At 38.6% G+C, this 27,182-nt stretch overlaps 4 protein-coding genes across 9 annotated transcripts in view; 2 read left to right on the forward strand and 2 right to left on the reverse strand.

Moving 5' to 3' along the window:
* Positions 1-202: 202 nt before the first annotated feature.
* Positions 203-7,673, reverse strand: LOC127065460 (tyrosine-protein kinase transmembrane receptor Ror-like). Of its 4 annotated transcripts, none has more exons than XM_050997845.1 (9): positions 5,563-7,667; positions 2,540-2,761; positions 2,363-2,451; positions 2,117-2,278; positions 1,879-2,041; positions 1,514-1,794; positions 1,251-1,424; positions 1,021-1,179; positions 203-940 (listed from the first exon to the last, which is right to left on the reverse strand). In XM_050997845.1, the coding sequence occupies exons 1-9, from the start codon at positions 5,633-5,635 to the stop codon at positions 638-640; spliced, it is 1,626 nt and encodes a 541-aa protein (XP_050853802.1). In that variant the 5' UTR covers positions 5,636-7,667; the 3' UTR covers positions 203-637. The 4 variants fall into 4 exon arrangements, with proteins under 4 accessions (XP_050853802.1, XP_050853813.1, XP_050853785.1 ...); XM_050997856.1 differs by having other exon boundaries at positions 2,117-2,257; positions 5,563-7,665; XM_050997828.1 differs by having other exon boundaries at positions 1,879-2,278; positions 5,563-7,673.
* Positions 7,674-10,004: 2,331 nt separating this feature from the next.
* LOC127065473 (importin subunit alpha-3) lies at positions 10,005-13,977 on the forward strand. The gene is made up of 9 exons (XM_050997870.1): positions 10,005-10,415; positions 11,138-11,240; positions 11,368-11,572; positions 11,654-11,814; positions 11,887-12,113; positions 12,238-12,603; positions 12,679-12,913; positions 12,988-13,079; positions 13,177-13,977. Exons 1-9 carry the CDS (start codon positions 10,350-10,352, stop codon positions 13,267-13,269), a joined length of 1,548 nt encoding a protein of 515 aa, XP_050853827.1. The 5' UTR covers positions 10,005-10,349; the 3' UTR covers positions 13,270-13,977.
* Positions 13,978-14,073: 96 nt separating this feature from the next.
* LOC127065479 (39S ribosomal protein L3, mitochondrial) lies at positions 14,074-16,072 on the reverse strand. 3 transcript variants are annotated; one of them, XM_050997893.1, is made up of 7 exons: positions 15,932-16,072; positions 15,700-15,848; positions 15,500-15,590; positions 15,172-15,381; positions 14,973-15,101; positions 14,732-14,892; positions 14,074-14,657 (listed from the first exon to the last, which is right to left on the reverse strand). In XM_050997893.1, exons 2-7 carry the CDS (start codon positions 15,759-15,761, stop codon positions 14,120-14,122), a joined length of 1,191 nt encoding a protein of 396 aa, XP_050853850.1. In that variant the 5' UTR covers positions 15,762-15,848; positions 15,932-16,072; the 3' UTR covers positions 14,074-14,119. The 3 variants fall into 3 exon arrangements, with proteins under 3 accessions (XP_050853850.1, XP_050853861.1, XP_050853841.1); XM_050997904.1 differs by having other exon boundaries at positions 14,074-14,359; positions 14,468-14,657; positions 15,700-16,023; XM_050997884.1 differs by having other exon boundaries at positions 15,700-16,026.
* Positions 15,976-27,182, forward strand: part of LOC127065546 (uncharacterized) — an 88,911-nt gene continuing 77,704 nt past the window's right edge. The window contains exon 1 of the mRNA XM_050998017.1: positions 15,976-16,115. Coding sequence (XP_050853974.1) covers positions 16,047-16,115 — 69 coding nt within the window. The 5' untranslated portion in view covers positions 15,976-16,046. The remainder of the gene's footprint in view (positions 16,116-27,182) is intronic.

Raw genomic sequence — 27,182 nt, forward strand, 5'->3', positions numbered from 1 at the left:
ATCGTATCACGGCAACAATAATTTTCCCGAGACTCCAGAACGCCGAATCGTCGAAATGTTGGACTACGATTGTGGAAATCACTCAAATCAAATGAATCTTATAATATCGTTAATTAAAAATTTATTTTTCTTCCTTATTTATATTTATTTATTTTTTTTTACAATACCTTATAGATGTAAGAATTAGCGGATACAATACATGAAAAAACGGATGTTATATATTCTTACGTTCATATATTATTATTTTACAAAAGAAATCAAGTATACAAACTGGAGCAAATTATCATTTACTGTGCTCTCGTGCAGTCAATCGACTTTGCGTCAAGTATTTAATAAATTATCTCGAAATATGATACATTAGTTGTATACGTATAACAACTTTCGTTCCATGAACTTATCCTAAGAATAGGAATAATACTATTGCGTGGACATTGAAGGATCGATGGTCCGAACCTTCGTTAATTCCCTGATATCATTAACGTGCATTTCATTCGTATCGATCATTGCTCACAGCACGTAGGATCGTTTTAATCTCGATCATCATATATAAGTATCGCATTAAAAAAGAAGAAAAAAAAAACCACAAATTTACAAAACATCAACGATCGTTCGTGTAGAAATATCAATAGAGATATCGTTAATCGGACAAGGCCGGTAATGTCTGCAAATATTCGCGAGGCGTTGTTGGTGCAGGCAATAAGTAACCATCAGGATCTAGAACATCAGGAGTACGAATGGTAACAGGTCCTTGAGGTGGTCTTGGTAAAGTTCCCTGTTGATTTAATTTTCCTTGGACTTTCTCTAATTTCTCTAGTATGTCAGAGAATTTTATACGATCTCTTGGTTCTGTCTTCCAACACTCACGCATTATTTGACAAATGAACGGTGGGCATTCGTCAGGAGGGATCAACATAATTCCATGTAGGATCAACTTGACCACCTACGTAAAAATTTTGGTAATGAGATAACATGTTTTTGGTTTTGACTTAAGTAGATATAAGACTGACGTTTTCATCTTACCTCGTCGTTATTATGTCCGTAATAAGGTTGTTTGCCAAGGGAGTAGACCTCCCAAAGGACAACTCCGAAACTCCAAACGTCACTTTCTAAAGTAAATCGACCGTACATCACACTTTCTGGCGACATCCATCGGACTGGCAATAATCTCGAGCCACCGATCTAAATTCATATTCAGATACATTTAGATCGGTATAATATATTTTATTCGATCTTCATTACAATATACATACTTTATAATAATCGCAAGTATAGATGTCCCTTGACATTCCAAAGTCTGCAATTTTAACAACGAGTCCAGATCCAACGAGACAATTACGACAAGCTAAATCACGATGAACGAATCTTTGAGCTGATAGATACGTCATACCAGCAGCTATTTGAACGGATATCCAATGTAAAGAATCCTAATGAATAAAAATGTTGATTGTCGTAATAAAAATGAGAATAAAAGATTAAAGAAATAAACAGAAGTCAGATATTTTCTAATAATAACCTTCGTCAACGGTTCTAATCCAGGATTAGGTGAATGTAGCTGTCTTGAGTTAGATCTCAAAACTTCAGCAAGATCACCGTATGGCATATACTCGAAGACCATCCAAGGACTGTTTCCAGCATCACGAAGAACCACACCTTTCAAAGTTAAAATATTTCTATGTTCGAAGGTTGACATGATATCTACCTCTCGCATAAAATCTTCTTCTGCTTCTCTAGAGACAGTATCTTTTAAAACCTTTATCGCGACGATCTCATTTAAATCTCCATTTTGTAATTCTCCTATATAGAATGTAAATAATATTTAATTTTAGTGGAACAAACGTTATATGAGTAACAAAAGTATATAAAAGGATATAAATATACCTTTATAAACTTTACCAAAGCAACCTTCGCCGATATCATGTAGAAATACAAGATTTTCACGTTGTAAAATTAATACCTCCGGTGAGGTACAACTAAAGTATTGAGGATTAGGCGTGTATTTGTTTGCTAACAATAATCCCTTTTTCAGATTCATCGGAGACGCCTGGAAAGTAGAGGAAAGTAAAAAGATGCAAGATGTCTTGATAATATTGAAAATATTCAATATCATCTTGCTTACATCCAACGAATTCCTCTGCGACTTTACACCATAACTTCGTCTCCTCACACAATAAACTATACTCAAGAGGATAACTAGCACCGCGATGAAAGCTATCGCAATTCCAACTATTTCAGGTACTTTATGTCTCGAACGTTCAACCTGCATAATAACATCGTAATACTATCCATTATGCGTGCGGTAAGAAGTAAAAGTATTTATTAAGAATCGAGATATGTTAAAGAGAATTGATCGAAGTATCAATACCTGTTCTGCTTCTGGTAGAGCAGTGGTACTGTTCGTGCCATTACCACTTGGTGGTATTATATTGTGTATGGGTCGTGGAGTCAAAGGGACTAGGAAAAAGAAAATAAAAATGAAAAAAAAAATATTTGGACAACTTTATCTCCGAAAAAAAAGGAAAAACAAATAAACTAATCTTACCTGTTAAACGATTCGGACATTTGAGGTCTGATGTAGGTGGGGAGGAATCATGAGGACAAACGCATTGCGAGGTGTTGTCACGGAAGCTACGACAAGCAGCCTCCTTTCCACAGATGGTAGGCCGATCTTTGCATCCACTGATTACGGTAGCACCATCGGTTGCCGGGAACTCAGTTATCGTTTCCAATTGCTGACTCGTCGACGATGGTACAACTGATGGTTCTAGAACAGTCACTTCATTCTTAGAAAGTACGAGAGAACGTTCAATTTTCCGCGTTCGTCTATCTCAATGGGATCATCATGTTAAGGATTATTATAGAGTAAAATATAATCTTATATTTGAAAAGTAACTCAATAAAATCGAATGTGGGTAGACTTGCTTGGGATTGAAGAACCTATCGATGATGAAAGGGTCTAACTAAAGACTTAGGAAAAAGGACTAGCAGAATAATTTTCATGAGACAGATAGCTTCAGCTCGAAGAAGTCGCCCGTTGCAGTCGGTGAATTCGCAAAGACATGGACGAAGGAACGGTAAAGGGCATCGACAGAAGGAAAAAGGGCTGCATATTTGGATTGGGCCTGAGAAGATAGATACAGTGAAGGCATTCATTTGGTGCTTCGAGCTTGTAACGGGTCAAAGCGTTATCTCTGCGGTCAGCGCTCCCCGACAACGAGTCTCGCTATGAGTACCTATTATCGTCCCGTATTCCTTTCCTTACAAAGCATCTCCGTAGTACGCGGCATCGGACTCTTTTTCCGAAAGATCAGTTACCGTTCCCGAAAAGACGATCCACGGCGTTCTCAGGATAACATGAGTTAAGCCCGTGGACCGTCAAGAGAGTTAGGCAGGGAGAAAAAAAATGATCGCCAAGGTCAAAAGGGTTATACTCATTTCTTTAAAATTCTACCTTCTATATCTCGAACGTTTTTTTTACAGACCTCTCGAAACATTTTTTTAGCGATAACGAAGGCAAAATTAGAAGATATCGATATCTAATATCGTCAATCTTATTTACTATATTTACTTATTTATTATGCTTATTTATTATATTTAATATTTTTGTAATAGTATAATAAAAAATAATGATTGCAGATAAAAGTAACGAACTAGTAAATAAAACGTCCTTTATGTACGTTAAAAATCCATCGTGGAATGCGAGAGTTCGACGAGACCTCTTATCACACTTTCTAATCTCAACGTATGAAGGTCGCGGGAACGCTACTGATACCAAAACATTATATCGACTTAATTAGAAGTGTACAGTGTACTGTCTAATCAATCAAGTTGTGTCCTCCGTACCAGCAACATCGTACCGGTAATAGGCAAGAAGAACAAGAGGAGGAAGAAGAAGAAGAGGAGAAATAGTACGAAGCTTCTCTTTAACATTAAAACTATTTTATTACCTACATCATTGATGACCTATGCTCTTTGCCATCACGTACTCGTAATGTTCTACTGTCATTGGACGATCGAGTGACCCGCGATAGCGGTTGTCAACGTCGACGCATTCTTCCTTTCAACCATTTTTATGAAAACGATCCAAGGTTCTTTTATGTATATATTATCCACATACATATACACACGTACGTATTTCTATCTTAAACATTGAATATCGAACGGATTGTCATGGATTTTAACGACGTTTTGTTTAACGTTCTCCTTCGAAAAGACAGGAGAATAAATTTCATGCGAATAATAGAAACGTTCAGTTCGTGTTATTGTAAAGACCGCCATTTATAGACGATTTAGCAACTTTGAAGGGCATTCGAATCAACCACGTGTACGAGAGTTTATTTACGAAAGCAAGCTTTAGGTCAGAGAGAGAAAGAGAAAGAAGATACAATAGAGTCATTATATACGTTACCCAGTGTGCGTTTCTCTCTCTTTCTGCCGAAAGCGTGCGAGATTCGCGAGCTAACTGACCGGCAAAAGGGTGGAAGATGTCCGACGATTAACCGAAGTAATGAAGACCGAGACTGTGCCCGTGTACTCGACAAAAACTTTCGTAGTAATAAAGTCGAATAAGAAGATTTCGACGTTATCCTCATAATGGACCATTTATTGTAAGCCATGTTCGTATCGCCTGTATGTATATTTTATTAGTGTAATATTTTCTTTAGGATTTAACTAATCAAAATTTTGGGATGAAGGATTATTCTTTTTTTTTTTTTTTTTTTTTTTTACGACAAACAAAAGATCACAATGAAGACGACGTTGAATATTTAACGATGGAACAGGAAACTTATCTTTTCGAACATAACAATAAGCCATCCTTCGTTATACTTCATGTCTCTCATTACACTAATCGTATTAAAGTCCATTATGTATGTGCGTGTGTGTGTGTGTATGCGCGCATACGATTATAACAGATGGTTTGAATAAACAAGCATTGATTTTTCCTTTATTTTCTAACGATTATATTTTATAGTTGTGACGATTAATCGATTATATTTGGTGTCAATGTTGTCACGTTGTAACGTTTTTCCGTGTTAAACATTGAGATTCGTGTATGTTGATGCAACGCATATGGTTATCGTCACGGGTCAGTCTTATCGTAAGGTCGGATATATCGATATTGAAGATAGCTCCGAAAGACACAAAAATAAGGATTCTTTTGATCTCTTTTTCTTTTTCTTCCCTTTCTTTCTCGTCGAGAAATACGTTTTCGTTTCTAAGTGGGTTAAAATTAACTCGACTCATTTTTTTTTCCAAGAGATAATTTTACGATTTATTCTTTTTGAAATATTTTTAACAAAATTTGTACGAGTTAGAAACGTTAGAACTCGTCCTTATTTAATTATCGTTATGATCGAGGCTCGTAATATTTCAATAAAAAGGGTATTCAGTAGCTACTCGAGATACGATCGCACTTTCATCAATGGAATACATTTATAAGACGGACCACCAACGTTCGATCAAAATATCGTGACGCGTTCGAAAAGATTCGTTGGAGTTTTAATTAATTAATGAAAGAATTAACGAACGAATGAATTAAGATAGATTTTGACAGATTAATCTTACCTGTTTGCGAAGAATTGATGGAAGGAGAGAGACCTCTCCTTCTTGGAGTTCTTCGTCGATCCATACCGAACATGAGCGATGGAAGAAGATGAACGAGGAAGCGAGATCGACTTTCTTTCTTTCGCGAAAAGAATTACAAGAAAAAAAAAAGAAAGAAAGAAAGAAAGGAAGATATAAAAAAAGAAAAAAAAAAAACTTTTCTGCTCTCGTTCGTTGCACTTTGCACTTCCCCGCCGGCAATTACCATCGATGCGTTAACGTCGTCATAGCTTTCGCGAAAGGCATCGCCGTCGTTTGTCGATTTATCCAACACTTTTCTCGTTATTTCTGAGAGAACTATCGTTTCTCTTTATATCCATGAGCTCGATCGAGATTTGTCATAGTTCACTATAATGACGCACTGATTTATTTATCTTAGGCGATCAACACAAAACCGACACTATTATTATTCGATCGAGTTAGATGGTCGGGGGATGAAATTTGATTTCAAGATAATACTTGACTATTCTTGATGTAAACACTACGTGAAATGTAGCTCACTGGCGAACGGAAGTCCGAGGATGCTCGTGGACAAGGATAAAAGAACATACGAATCGCCGGCTGGGTGGTGGACGATTAAGCCGGAAGAAGACGAATAAGAAGGAGAAAAAGAAAAAGAAAAAGAGAAGGGTAGAGAGGGAGAGAGAAAGAGTGAGAGAGAATGAAAATGAGAGTGAGAGTGAGAATGAGGGTGCGTGAACGCGTACGAGGGGACGGTGAATCCTCTCTTGAACGAATGCTTACTCGAAACTAAAGACCGACTAAAGACCGACTTCGAGAACTCCCTCGCATTGCTCGTTCGTATGCGCGCACATATACACACATACACATGCGAAAACTCTTCGACTCACACGGATTTTCTTCACGTGTGTATTTTCTTCGTGTTACAGACAAACACGTATACACATATATATGTATGTATTTCTACTTTGAAAGGATTTACAAGAGAGACAAACGCAATTCATCATCTCTCCGGTACGTCCTACGCTATCGTAATGCGGCGAGAAATGTCGGATAACGTTTCTCGGTAATATTCAAATCTTTTTTTTTTACCCATTGGACATTGTTGCGATTGATTCTCGAGCGCGTGTCGTCTTAAATATACGAGAAAATCGTGATTATCTTTATGTCGTTCTAAAAGCGTGACATATCCGATTGATTATTGATTGACAACGGAAGAGAATTTTTACCAATGTAAATGTTTACTTTTGAACGATTATTACTTACTGTTTACGAAGAAATATGTACAGTGATATGAGAGAGTAGCTAAGAGCTTCTTCCTTATCGCCGCTCGTTTCTAATGTTCGCGAAGAATTTTAGGTCGTAACATTTTCTAATATCATATCAATGCGTAGAAACGCGTCGAAGAAATCTTGTTAATAAGTAAATCGTATGTATATATATAAAAATATATATTGCATGCATGTGTGTGTGTATGTTTGTTTGTTTGTTTGTGTGTGTGTGTACTCGTATATGTATTGAGTTGCGCATAATTCGATAATTACAGTCGTGTTCCTTCGGGATTTCATGTTGATCGTTCCTAGTGGATATACCAGATAAAAAAAAGACAGATAATAAAGATGACCTTCTTGGAATGTCTTGGCTATTCGTTTAGAAAGAAATTAGTTATCTGTTTTTATTTCTAAATACAAAGGTTAACTGGTACGATCATAGATATTTTCAAACTTAAAATTATCCCGAAGTTCGTATTTCTTCGAAATTCTTTTACGATCCGTTTCTTATCTTTTCTCCTCTTTGTATTATTCCGCTTTCGTTCCTTTCTATTTCTGACGTAAAACGCTTTCCAAAATGATTCATTGTTCAAAAACGATCAACATTTCGAATATGCACGCGAACCGCAGATAATCTTTACTAATGATAATTAAATACTACTCCGTATCTCTTTCACGACTATCTCGATACGTTATTACTCCACTGGACGAGTTTACTCCCTGACACGCTTCAATCTCTTCTGAAGAACAACTCGACTTTTCAGCTACCAATCACGATAAACAAGTCCGCTTACAGTCGCGAAGATGCGTTACTTAATTCGAGACGCGTGTCTGCTGAATGATATAAAAAAGTTTGTACGAGTATATACGAATTAGTACAGAGTCCAATTTCGTTTAGGCGATTAATACAAAATATGCACTCGTCATTAATATAAATAAAATACGTTATATCCATATGATATGATATATTAATCTAATACGTTACATATATATTATATTAACAGTGAATTATTTCAATAATATAAATATAATTTGCTATTATTATAATTCGCGATAAATTAATAACACTATTTTCTCTCTCTCTCTCTCTCCTTCTCTTATTTATTACTTTTCTAAGAATGCCAAAAACGATGAATGTTCTTTATAAGTTTGGAATCATAAACACGTAGACTTTAAAGACCATCGTTTTCGTTCCCTCGAATCGAAAACGATGTCTCTATCTCTCGTAGTCCTTTTTTATTAGCCCCTCAAAGGGCCAAAGAGCGCAGACAAGTAGCTGAGAAATAGGTCGAAACATACGAAAGTGGATGAGGAAAGGAACAAGAGAGGGATACGTTAATAGTTCTCGAAGAGGCTCCGTCGGAATGGCGTAAGTGTTGTATATTTACACTGGCGTTACAGGCTCACACCTGGATGCAAGAATAGCGCCGGTTCTTCTTCCAAGTATTTTCTTGCTCGTGAGTCAACTCGTGTTTGACAAAAGAAATCGTTCCTCGGTATCTTTATTTCGTAAAATCATTCTACACTATCGTATTAAACTTTTTAAGTGTATGTAAGTACTTATTTGAATGTGAAATAAGAACGAGCATAAATTGGTGACATCAATGCCATCGAATTTGCCAAGATGGAGGTTTCTTGTCAAGCTTATACGTTAATAAATTTTTCAAGGATATATTTAATCTTGGAATTACGTTGATCAATATTTTCATTGATCGTATTATCGAGAACATGGAATCATTCTGTTTCTTTTGTCTTCATATTTTTAACGTGCTACTTTTTTCTTTATGTTTGTAACATATTTATGATGTTTAAAAGCTATCGGAAGCCCTTCCTTTCTGTTGGACAAAAAGAACGATATCTGATATTTAATCGGTCAAAGGATGCAGGCCATACTCAGGGTGGCTTACACCCGTCGAAGTTGCGGATCCTTCTCATGCCGTTCGATGCTTATCGGGTATAAAAGTTGAAATGACGTGGGTATGCATGCAGATGGTGGGTCGTAAGGGGTTCGTCTAAAATAATAAAGAGCGACCGGTAGGAAGATGAGAGGTGTTTGTGTTTTTACGCACGACGGCCTATCCTGAAATGATGAGGAACAACTGTTAAGAAAAGAATTTCTGTTTGAGTGACAATTCCTTTAAAACGGAAGTAAACGACGTCTGTTACTCGCGATTCCGTATAGATATATATGTGTGTGTGTGTGTGTGTGTGTGTGTGTGTGTGTGTGTGTGTGTGTGTGTGTGTGTGTGTGTGTGTGCGTGCGTGTGTATGTGTCTGTGTATATATATAAGGCGAAATAATTTTTTCTACAATAAATAATTAATTTTTTTCTATTTTTATTAATTTTTGTTTTATATTCCTCGTGTGACGTAAAAATAAATTTGAGGAGAAAACGATTGAAAATACGATCGACAGTGAAATTGAAAAATTTGAAGGAATAAAAGTAAAAAGTTCGAATCATTTTAAAGAAATAAATATATGAATACATATTTAAAAAATTTATTTTATCGATATGACTCTTTTATAAAAATATATACTTATTTCATATTTATTTCTTCGATATGTGTACGTATATAATTGCGTTGTATACCTTAGAATGGTAGTGTATTCTTCAATTTTCGTAATTACATTAGTGAATGTAAGGTTAGTAATAATATTTTGTTTTGACGTAGAAGTACGAAACAATTGATTACTTAGAAATGTTATTATTGTTATGCGTATGAGACATGTAAATGTCAGGGCAGCCAATCGTTTTGACTCCATTTCACGACTAATAGTTAGTACACCACTGTCTTTGAAGCACGTAACAATGGCGTTATCCATGAGTCGGCAAGTTTCGAATTTGCGTGGATTATATGTAAATTTCTTTATATTTCATGAGCCTCTATAAGCTATTGTCGAGGAGCCAATCAATGCGTAGGAAATTTTAAATGTTGATTTACATCTTCGCTACTACGTACAAAAGAATGTATAATACTAATTCGTCATTAGTAGAAAGATAAATAGCATTGATTTTGATTGGTTGTCTCGATATACATGAAAGATATAAGTCAATTCACAACCAATAGAAGATCGAGCAGTATATCTAAAATTGGCGCTTTCTTTATGAATAGTCGGATTGGTTAATTCTTTTCATTCTATAAATTGATATCATTGAAAATAGTATGTTCAAAAGAGTCGAAAAGGCAAAATATATCCTAGGTTTCTTCGAATTTCTCTGAATTGAAACGCCATCTTTCACGAGTTCCCATCGTTCTTTTCGGAACGGTCGAACGTTTGCGTTCGTGTTGAAAAACGTGACCGTGCGACAAGAGTACCGTGTGGCGGTCTAACAAGAGGGAGTGTTATGCATGATATTGCATACTGACGTATAATAAAGGTATTGTGTGACGGAATGCAGTTGTCGAAATAAATCATTTAACGCTTCCACGGATACAAGATTTTTGCGGTTCGCACGGCTCTGGTGTAACCGGCATTCATCAATCTACGCGATTACAAAGATTGGTTATTGGAAAAATGGCGGCCGAAATGCTAAACAAGAACCGAATGATGGTTTTTAAGAACAAAGGCAAGGACCAAGAAGTAAGTATTTTCCAATCTCTACGATATATGAAGATCATTTGTCTTAACAACAGATATTATAGAGTCATCGTCGCCATGCTTTTCGTGTTTCATGACAGGACATTTAGATTACGTTTAGTGGTCCCGTGTGGTATGAATTCCAGCGCACCACATTTTCTTCGATTCTATATCATTTCTACGAATGAGTCAAACTGTCGTACTTTGCGTTTAGATCCAAAACATACTATTTCTGAGCAACGATAAACGGTCAAATATCGTCATACTTGTGTGCTTTTCTAACAAGCTTCAAAACAAACGCAATTTCGGAATATTTTTATACGTTATTTCGTTTTAAAATATTCTAAAATTTATAATATCATCGAATCGAGGAAAAGTCACCTCGTTATTTATGTGGGAAGATGACGCAATTTGGAGAGTTAGAGGACTTTCCAATGAAATTATTTAATATTGTTTATGCGTCCAACGATCACGTTTATTGCTGTTGATAATATAATATTCGCATTATCTTTGGAAACATTTTATCCTTATAAAAGTTCTCCCTTTTCTTTTCACGCGGGAACAACAATTTTATAAATAGCTGTATTAATCATGAAATCAGATATGTATAATTTTGTTTATGATTTGTATGGATATATTTTTCAATATCTTCGTATGGAAGATGTCTTTCATATGAAGGAATTATTTTTATTTTTATGGATATTTTGTTATATTCGTGCCAACAGGAAATGCGAAGAAGACGAAATGAAGTAACGATAGAATTACGTAAAAACAAGCGTGAGGAAACTTTACAAAAGAGAAGAAATGTGCCTATTGCGGATTCTACTGGTAACTTAGAATTGTCAATTCAGAATATTGAAAGCTTTATTACAATAAGCTTCATTATATATCTTTTTATATATAATTTTTATGATATTTACTTGAATAAAACAACAAATATCTACGATGTTATTAGATGAAGATGATACTGAGAAGAATTTGTCAAAAATCGATTTAAAGGAATTAGTGTTGAAAGCGGAAAGTTCAGATGCTGCGGAACAATTACAAGCTGTTCAGTCGGCAAGAAAGTTACTGTCTTCAGATCGCAATCCACCTATTGATCCATTAATTCAAAGTGGTATCTTACCCATTTTAGTTCGTTGTCTTGAACAGCACAATTGGTATAGCAATATAATTCAAATGTGTCATCTTGTTTTGGGTTATTATTTTATTTATACTTAAGCATTTACTTTCTCCTATAGTCCATCTCTACAGTTCGAAGCAGCATGGGCTCTTACGAATATTGCTAGTGGAACATCCGCTCAAACACAAGCTGTAGTTGCAGCTGGTGCTGTTCCACTTTTCCTACATTTGTTACTTTCGAGTCAGCAAAATGTTTGTGAACAAGCTGTCTGGGCTTTAGGTGAGTATTTGTTCTAGAAAATTTATTGTCAGTTGTCTTTTCAAATGATAAGCAATGAAACATTGTTCTCAGGAAATATTATTGGAGATGGTCCAATACCTAGAGACTATGTTATTAATCTTGGTGTTGTACAGCCACTGTTAAGGTTTATCAAACCAGATATTCCTCTCCCTTTTTTACGTAATGTCACATGGGTGATTGTCAACTTATGTAGAAATAAAGAGCCTCCTCCACCTATTCAAACGATAAAGGATATATTACCTGCACTTAATATACTCATCCATCATACAGATATTAATGTTAGTAAATCAGCTACAAATAATGAAGATTAAATATAAAGGCATATGTAATAATAAGATATAATTTTATTTACATTATAATTATAATTATAATTTAATTAAAATTGTATAATTCGTGCTCTAGGTTCTTATTGACACAGTTTGGGCATTAAGCTATCTTACTGATGGTGGTAATGAACAAATTCAGATGGTAATAGATAGTGGTGTTGTACCACGTCTTATTCCTCTCCTATCGCACAAAGAAGTTAAATTATTGACAGCAGCTTTACGTGCAGTTGGAAACATTGTAACTGGCTCAGATGAACAAACACAAGTTGTTTTGAATTGCGATGCTCTTTCACATTTTCCAAATCTATTAACTCATCCAAAAGAGAAGATTTGTAAAGAAGCTATTTGGTTCCTTTCTAACATTACTGCTGGTAATCAAACACAAGTGCAAGCCGTGATAGATGCTGGATTATTGCCACTTATTATTCGTAACTTGGCGAAGGTATAAACGTTTCCTTTTCTATTTTGATTTTTAACTTGACGTGTACAAGTATTTAAATTTTGATAAAAATTTTAGGGAGAATTCCAAACACAAAAAGAAGCGGCATGGGCAATCAGTAATTTAACAATAAGTGGCAATAGTGATCAAGTTGCACGGCTCATCCAAGAAGGAGTTATTGGACCTTTTTGCGATCTTCTTTCGTGTAAAGATACACAAGTTATACAAGTTGTACTTGATGGTATACATAACATGCTCAAAGTTGCAGGTTCACAGGTCGAATATTTGGCTAATATGATAGAGGAATGTTCAGGTTTGTGTCGTCCTTAGGATATATATCTTATCTGATCGTATAAAACTTATGAAAATATACGTTTTTGCTTCCAGGCTTGGACAAAATCGAACAGCTGCAAAATCACGAAAATATAGACATTTATAAGTTAGCTTATGATATTATCGAGCAATACTTTTCAGGAGAGGTAAGGAACGATATAGTTAAATATTCTTTTACAACCAATGATCGTGTGAACTTTATTCTTCTGTATGTAATTAATCAATTCCGTTTCGATTGCGTAGGCTGACGAGACAAATTTGCCAGCACAGGCCGGAGATGGGACTTTTGAATTTGATCAGACAATGAGTATTCCGAGTGAAGGTTTTAAATTCTGAGAGAGCCTCCTTTCTTTTTCATCCGATCGTGCCGTCCCCCGACAAATTCCGAGGTGGAGCAAATCTGCTTTCCCTTTCCTAATCCTATATTTTCTTCTGCTCCACTGACAACGCGTGGTATTATTTATCGTGCCACTATTTGAACCAAGGGTCATACTTCTTGCTGATTCAAAGAGACAAAGCAATGTGCTGACTTTCCTGGCTACAGAGAATTAAAAATGGAAGAATTATAGAGCTGACGAACTGTTACGAAGCAAGCATCGACTGTGTTCTTATGTTCTATCCTTCCAATTCTTCTTATATGTATGTTACCTTTCTTTATTATGCATAATAAAAGTATTGGCGGAGCGAGTCTTAGCCGGACGCAGCTAGCAATACGATGTGCGAGTAAATTATTCTAGTAAATTGATTAGTTGCTCTCTCAAATGGAGGCGCAGAGAGGAGACCTTTTTATTGCTTAATCATGTTGCTCTTCACTCAAACTCAGGATGAGTCTTGCTTAGCGATGTTACATTTATAAAACAATTCGTGTATATTTTAGGCATGTTAAATTTATAATGATATTGATTACTAAATAAATGAATCGATTGACTACTCTTTACTAGCATAATTAATCATTGTGGACATTTCTGTAAGGAGTTAGCAACCAATAAAAGTATAGCGTGAATCCGGCATAACTCTAACCCTCAGTCTGGCGTTTCGCCTCAAGTTTGACGTTGTCGAGTTAATAAACTGTACTATTTTATACAACATATCTCGATGAATGCTAATGCGTAGCATAAAAGATTCAGTAGTTAACAAGAATTTATTTTGACATTATATATCTTTATTTGATTACTTTATAATACATTTATGATTCTTCGCTAAATTGAATTGTGGGTGCTTTGAATGGATGTACATCATCTGCATATAAATCCTCTGGTATTGGTTTTTTGTTTAAATCGGGTAAATAAGTTGGGAAATATGGTGGAGTTTTTAACTTTCTAGTGGGTAGAACCGTATCGTATAAATAACAAAAAGTATTTGTTTCTCCAGGTATGTTGTGACCCATTACCCAAATTACATTATATTTTGTATTTACTCGTAAAATCTGAAAAGCAACATTATATGACATTAATATTGTTTCCTTCAGAAATATCACAAGAAGTAATGAATAATGTATATACATATAATTGTATATGTTTTTGTTTAATCTTACCCTATAGCCTCTAATTGTGCGCCACCGATTACCCATGTGACCAGGTAGTTTAGTACCTGGCATTACACGAGCCATTTTTCCACCACAACCAATATTTCCTGGTCTTCTATGAGTTTTAGTTACACCATGAGAAGCAGGCATTCCTTTGAAACCCCATCTTTTCATGACTCCTTGAAAACCACGGTCTATCCTATTGATATATTGTTCAGTAGTATAACGCACGTTTTATCATTGATTAATATATAAAAATGAGTAATAGTTTACGTTTTTGCACGTATATCAATAATCTCGCCTGGCTTAAAATGAGACGCATATAAAGGTGTACCGGGTTGTAGCGCAGCTTCCGGCGAAACCATAAATCTCATTATTATACGTTTCGGCATGACTCCAGAATCTTCGAATAACTTGCAATATTCTTTTCTAAACTATGAAAGGAAAATATTCAAATGTTATTAATTGTATCATTGCCATGAAGTAGAGAGATAAATTCGTTTTAAATTAATACCAATTGTGGGTCCGAACTTTCTGCTCCTACCACAAGAGATCCAAGTCTGTTTTTGATTATAGTTCGTTTGGATTTTACTGGGAAAAAATCTTCTGGTGCTATATACTTTATTACTTGATTATCAATGATCTGTAAAATATTAATTGTTTAAACATTTTTTTATACCATAAATAACTTATTTTTATTAATGAGCAATCACCTGCAATAACGTAGAGTTAACTTTTTTCCCATTTTGTAACCATATTGGATAAACACCTATTTTTTTGGCTATTAAACCTGTTCTTCTAAGTCCCTTCTTCCAATTTGTGATTGGTTCAATTGGTTTTATATTAAGCGGAGAATCATATTTAGATTGTATAAATTCTTTAACAAATTCATTATTTTCTGTAGTAATATGTTCATTATGCAACTATCATAAAAAAGAAACAAAACAATTGTATCAAGTATAAGGCGGATATGTGTATATTATATAAGTTTTAGGCGATGTAAGTTTAAAGAGTAAATAGTATTAATAGAATCTAACTCACAACACGGTTTTGTTTCGGGAGCCAGCTTGGATGACGTTTCTTAGGTATTTGAATTTGTTTTTCTCGTACCGGTACTTTTACAATATCCAAACTGTGAATTTATAGAACATTTTATTTAATTGTATTTTAAAGAAACATTATATATATAACCTCTTACGTGTGATATTAAATTAAAAAAGATACGATAATATATCACTTACTTGTGTTTTAAAAGTGTACGCGAAACTAGACTATTACTGAATATTTTTATAAGCGTTGACATTATAATTTATCCTTGAAATCTTTTTCTAACTATATTAAAAATGCAATATTCTTTTTTTCAGCTACGCATACGTGATATCGAGTTAACCTTAAAAAATAATTCAACTTTGAAATTCACATACGAGTATTCCTTCGCAATTATTTTTTTTAATTAATTCTATTCTTTATTACGATGATTAAATCGGTTGTTAAAAATCAAATCAAGTGTCGAGTCTCCTCATATTTTTATATAAAAATAAACGTTTTTTGCAAGTGTAATTTGTAACACTACACAAGAAATTCGACGATGGAGCCATCTGACGGTACTCGGATTAAGATCGAAGATCTTGCCGCATTTTTCCGTATGATTTTTAAGGTAAAAAAAATACTTCTTATCCAACAATAATAGTTGAATTTTGTAAATATCTTAACAGATGGCATTACTAGTATATTATACTCTAACGGATTAGTGAAGCGCGCGCGGACCTTTGCAACATGTCTACTAGTGAAGCTCGTCGTTTTAAAATGTGTTTTCTAAGGCAAAAGTTTAATATATCAAATATATTCGATCGAGTAGGAGCGAGGATGCAGAGATTATTAAACTAGAGCAATGAATTTTTCTTCGGCATAAAGGTTTGTATCGAAATATGCAAAATTTCTTAACCCCAACGTCTTGCTTATACGATCGCGTCCATTTTGAACAATTGGAACGTTCCCGCTGATGACAAAAAAAAGAAAAAAAAAACAAAAAAAAATAAAAATACGTTAGTCATAGATTCAAGTAGAAAAATAGAAAGCGATTATAAGCGATTTCCCGAATAGATTTTTTAAGATGAAGGAATAGGGCCAATAACATTTTCGATTTGAAAGCCGTCGAAAGATAGTACGAAATATAAAAAGATATAGATATACACACACGACATACATGATATATATATATATATATATATATATATATATATATATATATATATATATAGAGAGAGAGAGAGAGAGAGAGAGAGAGAGAGAGAGACAGAGACAAAGCAAAGATAAAGACAAAGCTAAAGCCAAAGCTAAAGACAGAGACAGAGACAGAGACAGAGACAGAGACAGAGACAAAGACAGAGAAAGAGAAAAAGAGATAGAGAAGAAAGAGAAAGACGAAGAGACGTCGTGGACGGACGGACAGGTGAACGAGAGACGATCGAGGAGCCCTCGAGAAGGGCTGGGGCGTGAGGTAGAGGAGGGTGGAGTGGGAGGGAGGAGTGGGAGGGAGGGAGGATGGACGTCGATGCGGGGGAAGGTGTAGAAGAGAGAAAGAGAGAAAGAGCGATAGGATACGGGCGTCGGATGGCGTAGGATCTCTTGACGCGTGCATCGATGTCCACTGGCTCCCGAGGGAAATCCACTTCATGATGGGAATCCCATTATTTCCCGAGCGATATAAAAGTAGGTAGTCCAGTCGTCCACGTGCTGTCCAGTCGAGGCTATTCCTCTCTCCCTTTCTCTTTCCATTTTTTTCTCTTCGTTTCTTTTTTATTATTTCCTATTCTCTCTTTCTCCCTCTTGCTCTCTCGCTCACTCTCACTCTCTTTTGCTCCCATCGTTTCTCTCTCGTTTCATTTCTCTATCTCTCTCTTTTTCTCTCTTTGGTGTTCGCTGGGCATTGTCTTCTCTCGTTCGATTCCAGCGTTGCCTATCCGTCCGTTTGCAATCCATTCGATTCGAAGCCCGTGTATCCCGGAAGCGACGTTACTCTGACGGACTGTTTTTAGTTTAGATTAATACCGTTATATCGTCCGAGTGATTGGAAGCGAGATGCAGCGTTGATAAACGGACCTCTATAGCGTTACCGGACATGGACCGCCATTCGTTTGTATTCGCTAACATTCTTTCTCTTTTTTTCTTTCTTTCTTTCTCTCTCTCTCTCTCTTTCTCTTTCTCTCTTTTTCTCTTTCTCTTTCTCTTTCCTTCACATTCTTTATCGTGTTTTAACAGCTACCGATAATCATCGTCTTTATCCGCATTTTTATATCGAATTATTACTTCTCCCGATAAAGAAGATCTATTTCGTTGGATATTTTTAGATAGAACTTTTTTCAAAGGATAATTTCGTTTTCTATTCGTGATCACGTACGCGATCGATGGATGGTATTTCTTATCCCTCTTTTTTTTTTTTCTGGAAGAAGCGATCTACTCAAAGTAGTTTAACGCTTCTCGGCCGGCATTCATTCGACACCGAGCAACATCGAGAGACGTAGGTGTCTTTGCACGGCAAAGGGAAGCCTTTCCGTTAAGGGTAAGCGATACCCTTAACGGCAATCGACGTATCCTATATATTTATGTATGTACAATGTATATATATATATATATATCCGTTATACGTAAATGCGAGAACGCAGCAGACGCAGTACGCACGTACGCACGTATATATCTCGCTTATTCGTTCGTTCGTATCCGTTCCATACGATCAACGCCGATAATTACGATCGTCCGTTTCGCGGAAACACGCGGGATATACATATATACATATATATATATGTATATATATATATACATACATACATAGATAAATCGTACGGCGAGCGGAAAGGAACGTTAGAGTTGGAGTGTACAAGTCCCAGCTTGTGTTCGTGGGTTAGAGGAAGTGGGTGGATAGGTGGAGTAAGAGGGTAGGGGGAAGGAGGATTATAAACGTGTAGAGGTATATCGCGAAGTGACATCCAATATCGATTGAGCATGGGCCACGTCGCGTCGAGGCAAAGAAAAAGGCGGAGTTTTCTAGGGGAGGGAAAAGCGTCGTGGAACTTGGATTCCAGTACGGCTTCTAGAAAGCTCCTCGTATAAGCTGCGGGCAGTATAAAATAAATATGTGAGTCGCGGAGAAAAGGGGATGTGGGTGGTATGTGGAAGAGGAAGAGAAAGAGAGAGAGAGAGAGAGAGAGAGAGAGAGAGAGAGAGAGAAAGAGGAAGAGTGAGAAAGTGGGAGAGGAAAGAAGATAGGAAGGTCTGCTTGGAGGGGTTCGAAAAGGAAAGAAGTGGCGTGGAGGGGTGAAGGGTGAAGGGTGAGGGGTGAGTGGTGAGGGGGAGGGAAAGAAGGGACGGGTGAGTATCGGAGGTGGACTGCCCAACGTGTATGTATTGCTGGATAATTGATTTCTTTGATACCACCCGCAGGAAAGGAACATTGTAGATGCCTGCGTACGTTCGTACTCTGGACACTCTGGAAGGGATTATAGTCTGCCTCTCTCTCTCTCTCTCTCTCTTTTTCTCCGTATTTCTCTTTCTTTATTTCTTTTTTTTCTGCCCCTTCTTTTTTTCTTTTAGCCTCACCCCCGTCGTTCTTTTTTACTTATCTACCCGTCCATCTTTCTCTCTCTTTCTCTCATACCCACATACACATAGCCATATACACACATACACAAGATATTTTTCGTCCTCCCTCTTTCTTTCTTTCTGTTTCGAGAAAGAAGAAGATAGAGACGGGCAAAGGGAAAGGGGAGATCTACCGTCCTTCGGATCAATGGATATCTCTGCGCCGGACAACTCCCTCCCTTCGTTCGTTCCTTCCTTCCTTCCTTCCTTCCTTCCTTCCTTCCTTCCTTCCTCCATCTTCGCCGAGGATGACCAATAACAAACACTGACGCTGTGTTCTCTCTCTCTAATGGAGTTTTTACCGATAAAAAATTCACTCCCTTTTCTCTTCTCTTCTTCGTCTTCTTCTTCTTCTTCTTCTTCTTCTTCTTCTTTTTCTTCTCTCTTTTTTTCTTCGTTTTCCTTCTTCTTTTTTTCTGTTCTCAGAGGGCTTTTCATCCGTCTCTTCTTCTTTCCCTTCGTTCGACGAACATAATTGCTGCCAACGTCCTGGACCGCTACCCTTCTTGGACGTCTCTCTTTTAGCGACACCTGCGTGCTTCTTCTTCATCTTTCTCTTCTTTCTAATTCTTCTTTTTTTTACTACTTCTCCTCTTTCTCCATCCCCATCCTCACTTTGGATTCGAGGAAGCTTCAAGATCTTTTCGCAATAGATATCTACTTCTCGGATGAGTGAAATTCGATCTTGAATATTCTTCCGATCGTATTTACTTCGGATTAGAGCCGAACGGAAATCCTTCTCGAGTAATTACGATTCGTAGAGAAGAAAATATCATCGATGCCAGGCGGCGAGCATAGACGGGGTGGGAAAATGGTTTTGAGGTTGCGGTTGCCTCGTAGGTTATGCAAAGTGAAACGTGGACTTTGGAGGACTAGGTAGTTTGCGGTCGTTGAACGGTACTGCCGAGGGACGTAGAGAGAGAGAGAGAGAGAGAGGGTGAGGATGAGGGTGAGGGTGGGAGAGGGAAAGGGAAAGAGGATGGTTGGCTTAGTTCGTGCAACACAGCAGTGCGAGAGCTGGCTGCTCGAGTTGTATGCCGCTGACAGCGTATATCGATTGTTCCGTTATAATGCTATGCACACATATATGAGAGACCAAACCTATGTCTCCTCTTCCAAACCCTCTCGAATTTGCCTCTATCTCTCTTTCTCTCTTTCTCTCTTTTTCTCTTTCTCTCTTTCTCTCTTTCGTACCACCTCACTCAGCGATCGCGTTTCACGCGTTTTCCACCAGTTGATACTTGGAATATCTCTGGGATAAGAGCGCTCGTTTCGAAACTTTCTTTCGAAAGGTACTTCAAGGGAATGCATGCAAGGCGTGCTATGTAAGTTTCTACTGCCAACTCCGAATTCGATCGATCCGAATTCGATCGTTATTACACGACGATGGGATAGATATATCTAAAAAAGGAAAAATAAAAAAAGAAAAATAGAAAAAGTCAGTTTCAATCGTCTCGAATCATACAAGATGTATGACGTTGATAAATACACGCGATCATTTTGGATTGAAATCCTGAACGTTTTCACTAAATTTATTTGAATAAATTTTTCGAATATCATCAGATAAATCGATGTAGATATACGGCAGAGATGTAATAATAAAAGAGAGAAATAAAACATCGTATTGTAAAACAGATTAAGAAGAGTAGACGATCATGGAATATTAATGTTAGAGAGAGAGAGAGAGAGAGAGAGGGTGGAGGGAGAGATAGAGAGATAGACAGAGATAAAGAGAGAGTCATAGGGACAGGTCCGTCCTCGAAGGAGGTCGACGAGTGAGTAGCGTCGGCACTGCCCTTGCAAGCTTCCTCGCGTATTGATCCTCATAATTCGGGGGGCGAGCGAAGGGGAAGAGGGCGGTCGGCGGGGCTGCGAGCCCCACCTTGCCAGTCGAGGAACGTACGCGTGGAGCTTCGGAGTGCGGCTGGTAGCTCGGAGGGTGGAAGAAAGGAAGGAACGAAGGAAGCGGAGTAGGGTGAAGCTGACCAATAATAAACGCGCCCGCGTTATGATAATATCATATCATAGAGCGAGGCATATCACAGGCCGTTATGATTGGAAACTGCGTTCTTCCAATAGGAACGCTTCGTTCTTTCTTGTATACGTATATGCATAGATATACGGTGTTGATGTGTACGTGTCTAGATATCTGTCTATGGGTATATATACATACATGTATATATATATCTGTATGCGTTGTGTGATCCTTCTCGTACCTGTTTTCTCTTTCTCGAGTAGACACTTCTTTTCGAAACTCTACGCCAACTGGTTCCCTCTTTGCATTTTTTACTTCATTTTATCGAAATTTCCAACTAATCGGATTTGATTTATTAACGTTAACGTCTTCGTAATATTCGTTTATTTCATTCGTTTATGACAAATTTCTTTCAGGATTATATTCATGAGATTACATTGGTATATTATTCAAGAATTTTACTATCTTTGTTCCTTGTAAAAGTCATTTATATCGTTTCTCAAGTATAAGTCGTTACGACGTTATTCGCGTGAACGTAATCCTTGGATATATCTTATGGATGAAGAAGTTTTTTCGATTTTCCGATCGGATTAAGAAGCTTATGGAAAATATATAAATGAGATAAAACAAAATGAGTATTTTAACGAGACTTTATCATTGAACGGGAAAATACGGTGCGATCGTTTTTATGATAAGTCAAGTAACGAGAGATTCGATATGCGAGGGTTCTTTCTCGATACCTACCTTTTTACCTCCCTACCTAGCTACCTACCTACATACGTATGTATTCCGCATCGGGACGAGTTCTCGCCTTTACATCGATATTTCTTTCCCGGCGATAAAATTCAACCTTTCAGCCGGCCAGTGTTTTACGGCCAATAGGAGGCCAGGAAGAGAATCGCCCGTATAGCGCAATACACGTAGGTATGGCGTTTTATTGGCGGTGGAAATGGGTTCGTATATAGCTTTCGGAGTATGGTATCGGAGGATATTGATCCTCGCGTCCGTCAAGGAGTCTGATGGTCTTCGAGTCTTCCTTGCAGGCCCCTTCCACCCTCTCTTCCCTCTCTCTCTCTCTCTTTCTCTCTCTCTCTCTTACCCCTCCTTGGACTTCCTTTCCATCCCTCCGTTAAAAGAGAAAGAGAGAATACCTAGGATACTCTACGCCCAATACTATTTTATATCCGTTATGTCCGGCACAATGCGCCTTGCGGATGTTTCTACCGTTTACGAGTAAACTTTTTCTTCCTTTTTACGAGCACCTCTCTTAAGTGCTGCTAGATATCTACCTTCTTCGAATTTCTTTAATTATCGATGTTGCCAGGAAGATCGTTGGAAGAATGAAAATCTTTCATTTTTACATATCCAACTGAAAAGATAAAAGAAAGAAAAAGAGATTAAGGAGCAAGAGAAAGCGAGAGAGAGGGAGGGAGAGAGAAAGAGAGGACAAACGTTAAAGTGTTAAAATCCGACGAAAACCTTTTCGATATCGACGATATCTTCTCGAAACGTATTCGAAGGTATTCCAAGGCAAGGAGCAACGGAACGTCGCGTTCGTTCAACGCCGTTCGGTGTAGCCAGTTCGGAAGATGCTTCGACAGGTTTCGGGGGTTGCGAGAGAAGAGGATAGAGATAGAAAGAGAGAGAGAGAGAGAGAGAGAGAGACAGAGAGAGAGTCGAGGAGAGTGGACAGTGGTCTGCAGGGTTTACCCCTGCACTCTCGTACGTACTGGTAGTGGTATATAAACGTGTTTGTATTGGTACTAGCTGCGCACGCAACTTTCATCCCCACCAAAGAAAATTTCTCACTCGAAGCCCACCTCCGATGGTACTCCACTCCTCCGCGAGTACCATCGCGAGCACCTCCGCGAGCACGCTTTTAAGAGTGCTCCTTCTTTATCGCGCTTTCTCTCTCGTACCGCTGGAAAAATGCAATATTAATAACGAGGCGGAGTAAAGAAATGTCCGCAATGCGCCAGAACCAACCAAAGTAAAGCAGTCGAATGGTAGGTATCTATGTAACATAATACCGCTACCATACCACAATATCTTGTCTGTATTCGTTTGAAAGAGAGTTTGCTTTTCTCGATGAATCTACTCATAAGCTCGACCAATGAGTGCCAAGAGAAAAGCTGCCACAGGCTGTGCTCGATATGATGGATTTATGGATCTAATAAAAAGACCTCGCGGGATTGGCTATCGTGGAATATGACGGGCGGGGCTGCTACGAGTACACCCCGCTTTCTCTCTTTCACTCTCAGACTCAGCCACAACCTACCCTCCTTTTCTCCTCTTTCTCTTCGTCCTCCTCCACCAACCTCCTCTGTCTCCTCCATTTCCTTCTTCCTCACCAACGCAAGAAGGGGAACTTCCCCTTCTCACGAAACATTTCTGGTGGGGGATGCGATTCTGATGTATTTCAGCTTCTCCTTTCTGTTTCTCATGTCTTTCCTATCCTTTCTGCTTTCTCTTCTTCTCTCGTCTCCTCTTTTTATTTTTTCTCTTTCTCTTTCTCTCTTTCTCTCTCTCTCTCTGTCTCTCTCTCTCTCTCTGGTTTTTTTCCTTTTCTCTCTTTCTTAGTATCCCCCAGAGTCAGATACGAGATCAGACGATGAAACAGGTAAGGGTCGTACGCGGGAGAGTCATATTTACCCTCGCGAGATAGACCGGCCACTTTCGGTCAGCACTGTTCGTTTTCAAGTACTTCTCTTCCTCTCTTTTTATTTTTGGAATGATACGTTTTTTTTTTTTGCTAGAGCCTCTTGATAATGCTTTTGAATATACGAATAACTTTAAGCAGAATATTTCTTGAAAATTTTGATAAGATAATATTCAATGTTATCGATCGATCAAAAATTTATTTTCATATTTTATATAGCAAATTGTAATTTACAATGGTTTTCATATAAAATTCGTGATACTTAGGGGTACTCATCTATGGTACTTTGTTTGAAAGGATATTTCAAAGTAGTCGCGCATGGACGTTGAGAAAAAGAATAGAGAAAGGACGTTGGATCGTTCCAAGGGTCGACAAAGTTAGGGAGAATCCGAGAAGATAAATAATATGTCCGTTACAGGCAGTAGAGGGTGAGTGGCTAGGAGAGGTAGGACGGTAATTAATTCGTATAATATGCCATGGTTAAGTTGCTCGTCTGTAAAGCGCGTCTCCCCTACTGGTGAAAATTCATCTTTGAAGCTTAACTCTTTGTTCCTCGGTGATAGAAACGAAAGGACATAGGCTAGAATTCTCGATTATCGACTTCGAAGAACCGTGTAAAATTTATTACTCTTTTTCTTTTTTCTTTTGGAGACTTCACGTAGGAAAGTCTTGCAATTATTGACGTTATTAATTCGTAGATTAAAAATATGCGTATAAACGCACGAAGCTTGTAATCAAAAAAAAAAAGAAAAGAAAGAAAGAGAGAAAGAGAGAGAGAGAGAGAGTGAAAGAGAAAAAGAGAGATAGTAAATAGGAACTAAAAGAGTTGTTTTTGTTTTATACCCGCGGCGTATTTATCGGAGAGATTCGGATTTGTCTCGAGTGTAAAAAGAAACGCAAAGAGAGAAAGAGAAACTATAGGAATCCAGGAATACATGGATCTACGCTAGACGAAAAAGCATGAAAGAGAAAGAGATAGATAGACAGATAGACAGAGAGAGAGAGAGAGAGAGAGAGACAGAGAGAGAGAGAGAGAGACAGAGAGAGAGAGAGAGAGAGGAAGAGAAGAGGAATCGAGCGGCGTGAAAATTAAACCGCGATTGCCATTTTTATTTCCACTTCGCGATCGGTTTAGCTCGCGATCGGTTTTTCCCTCTTTCGAGAGTGCGATTTTAATCCTCTTCGAATCGCCAATGGGGAGCCGGCGGTATTGAAAAGGAAGGTAAAGGGTGAGTAAAAGGGAAAGTGACGTGACGGAGGGAGAGCGGAGAGAACTCGCACGGCCCTCCTCCTCATCCTCTTTCTCCTCTTCTTCCTCCTCCTCTTCCTCTTCGCTCTCCTCGTCCTCCTCCTATACCTCCTCGCCACCTGCTCGTATTTCTATGTACGCGTTTATTCCGCGAAATTTATACCGCGAAACTCCTGCCGAACCGAACATTTTGGCTTTTCCTTTGCCGATCGAACTTCACGAGCCGTCGAATAGCGTCGAAACTTTTACGTCTTTTGCCCCTTCGCCTTTCTACTTTTTACGCTTTAAACATATCAAACCCGTGAGATTTTATTTTATCGGAAAAGGAATATATTTTAAATCCAACGTTTTTGTAAGCTGAAGATAAGTAAAATAATATCATACCGTGAGTTTTAAGTTTTTATACGACGAGAAACAATAGAATCTTCTTTTTTTTGTACTTGATCGTTCGTATTGAGAGATCGCGACGAGGACGGGATAAGTTTGTAGAAAGGAGAGGAAGAGGAAGAGGAAGGATGAAGGCGAGGACGCTTTCGCGAACTCGGCAGAAAGTAAAGGTAGGACGGTTATCCGGGAATGAACGGGCGCATCGTTCGAGAAATATTTCGATAAATCAGCGCGGCGAAAGGCGGCGCGGTAGTAAGGTACACAACACACACCTTAATGTCGCATAAATCTCCGACTGGAAAATTACACCGATGCTGGGGAATAGAGGAGGACGAAGAGGGGGTGAGGTGGTGCCGGTGGTTCTCCGGCGGAAGAAGGAAGAAGGAGAGATAGACTTGGAGACGGAGATAAAGGTAAAGATGGAGACGGAGAAAGAGTCGGAGGGAAGGCAATAGGAAAGCTCAGAGAAAGAGGGGGAGAGAGAGAGAGAGAGAGAGAGTGAGTAGAAGAGGAAGGAGGAGAAGGGCGATAAAGAAAGAAGGAGAGAGAGAGAGAGAGAGAGAGAGAGAGAGAGAGAGAAAGAGAGAGCGAGAGCGAGAGAGAGGGAAAGAGAGACAGACAGAGAGGAAGAGGAGAAGAGAAGGGAGTCTGGAGGTGAGGTTTGGTGGCTTGGAGGAGGAGAAGCGAAGCTTCGAGATCCAGGCTGAGGTGGAACGTATATTTACTCCCCTCTCCGTTCCAGCCTCCTCTTCTACCATCGGCAATACTACCACCACCACTACCACCACCACTAGCATCAGCACCAGCACCAGCACCAATGTACCACCACCAGAAGCAGCGGCGGCATCGCCATCACCTTCTCCTCCATTGCCGGCGTCTCCACCCCCGAGCTACTGGCAGTAACAGCAGCAACAGCAGCGACGGCAGAGCGGCAGTAGCAGCTTTCCCCACTTCAGAAGAAAAGCACTTTCATAAATCTGCCAGCAGATATATGTGCGCACAATTTCCGAGATCCGGCCATTAAAGAGCCGCTCCTCGACTATACCTCTCCCACTTGGTCCGCCACCACCACCTCCAACCCCCAACTCCTCTCTCTCTCTCTCTCTCTCTCTCTCTTCTATCGCAACCTTCCCTCCCCCTCTTCTTCCTCCTTCTCCTCTTCCTCCTCCTCCCCCTCTTCCACCCGTCTCATACCGACCTTCCTACACAACGAAGCAGCGCGGATATAATGCGGCTTGGAGCCTGCAAGTAATTCTCTCCGTGGTTATATCTTGATCTCACCCCTCCCCACCTCCCTCTCTTCTTCAGCTTCCTTCTCTTCCTTTCTCGCAAGCAGCCGCTCTCCTTTTTCGCACAGCCACCCTCCACAAGGACCCTCGAAAGCATTGCTATGAAGAATAAACGGCTAAGCAATGCCAGGGAGCCCGCGACCGCCCTTCCTTGCCCTCTTCCTCCTCCTCCTCTTCCTTCTCCTCCTCCTCTTTCTCCTTCTCCATCTCTTTCTCTTCCTCTTCCTCTTTCCTACTACCTCGCAAACCTCTCCCGTCAACCACCCTTTCCCTCCGACGAAAACTCGACGCGTTTAGATAACGTGGCCTGAAATGCCTCTCGCGACGTCCCTCACCCATCCCCAACACAACCAACGTGATTCTCTTCTTTTACTTCTCTTCTCCTCTCACCTCTCCTACATCACGCGCCTACATCACATGGAATTTAGCCTTTTCTCTCCTTCTCAACCTTTCACAGGAGGTGCTTCGTCCAAAGGGTGGTGGTGCGCTTGGATAACGCGACGTAAACTGTACTACTCTTTGAAAGC

This window comes from Vespula vulgaris, chromosome 1 (assembly GCF_905475345.1).
Source record: "Vespula vulgaris chromosome 1, iyVesVulg1.1, whole genome shotgun sequence".
Classification (NCBI taxonomy): Eukaryota; Metazoa; Arthropoda; class Insecta; order Hymenoptera; family Vespidae; genus Vespula; species Vespula vulgaris.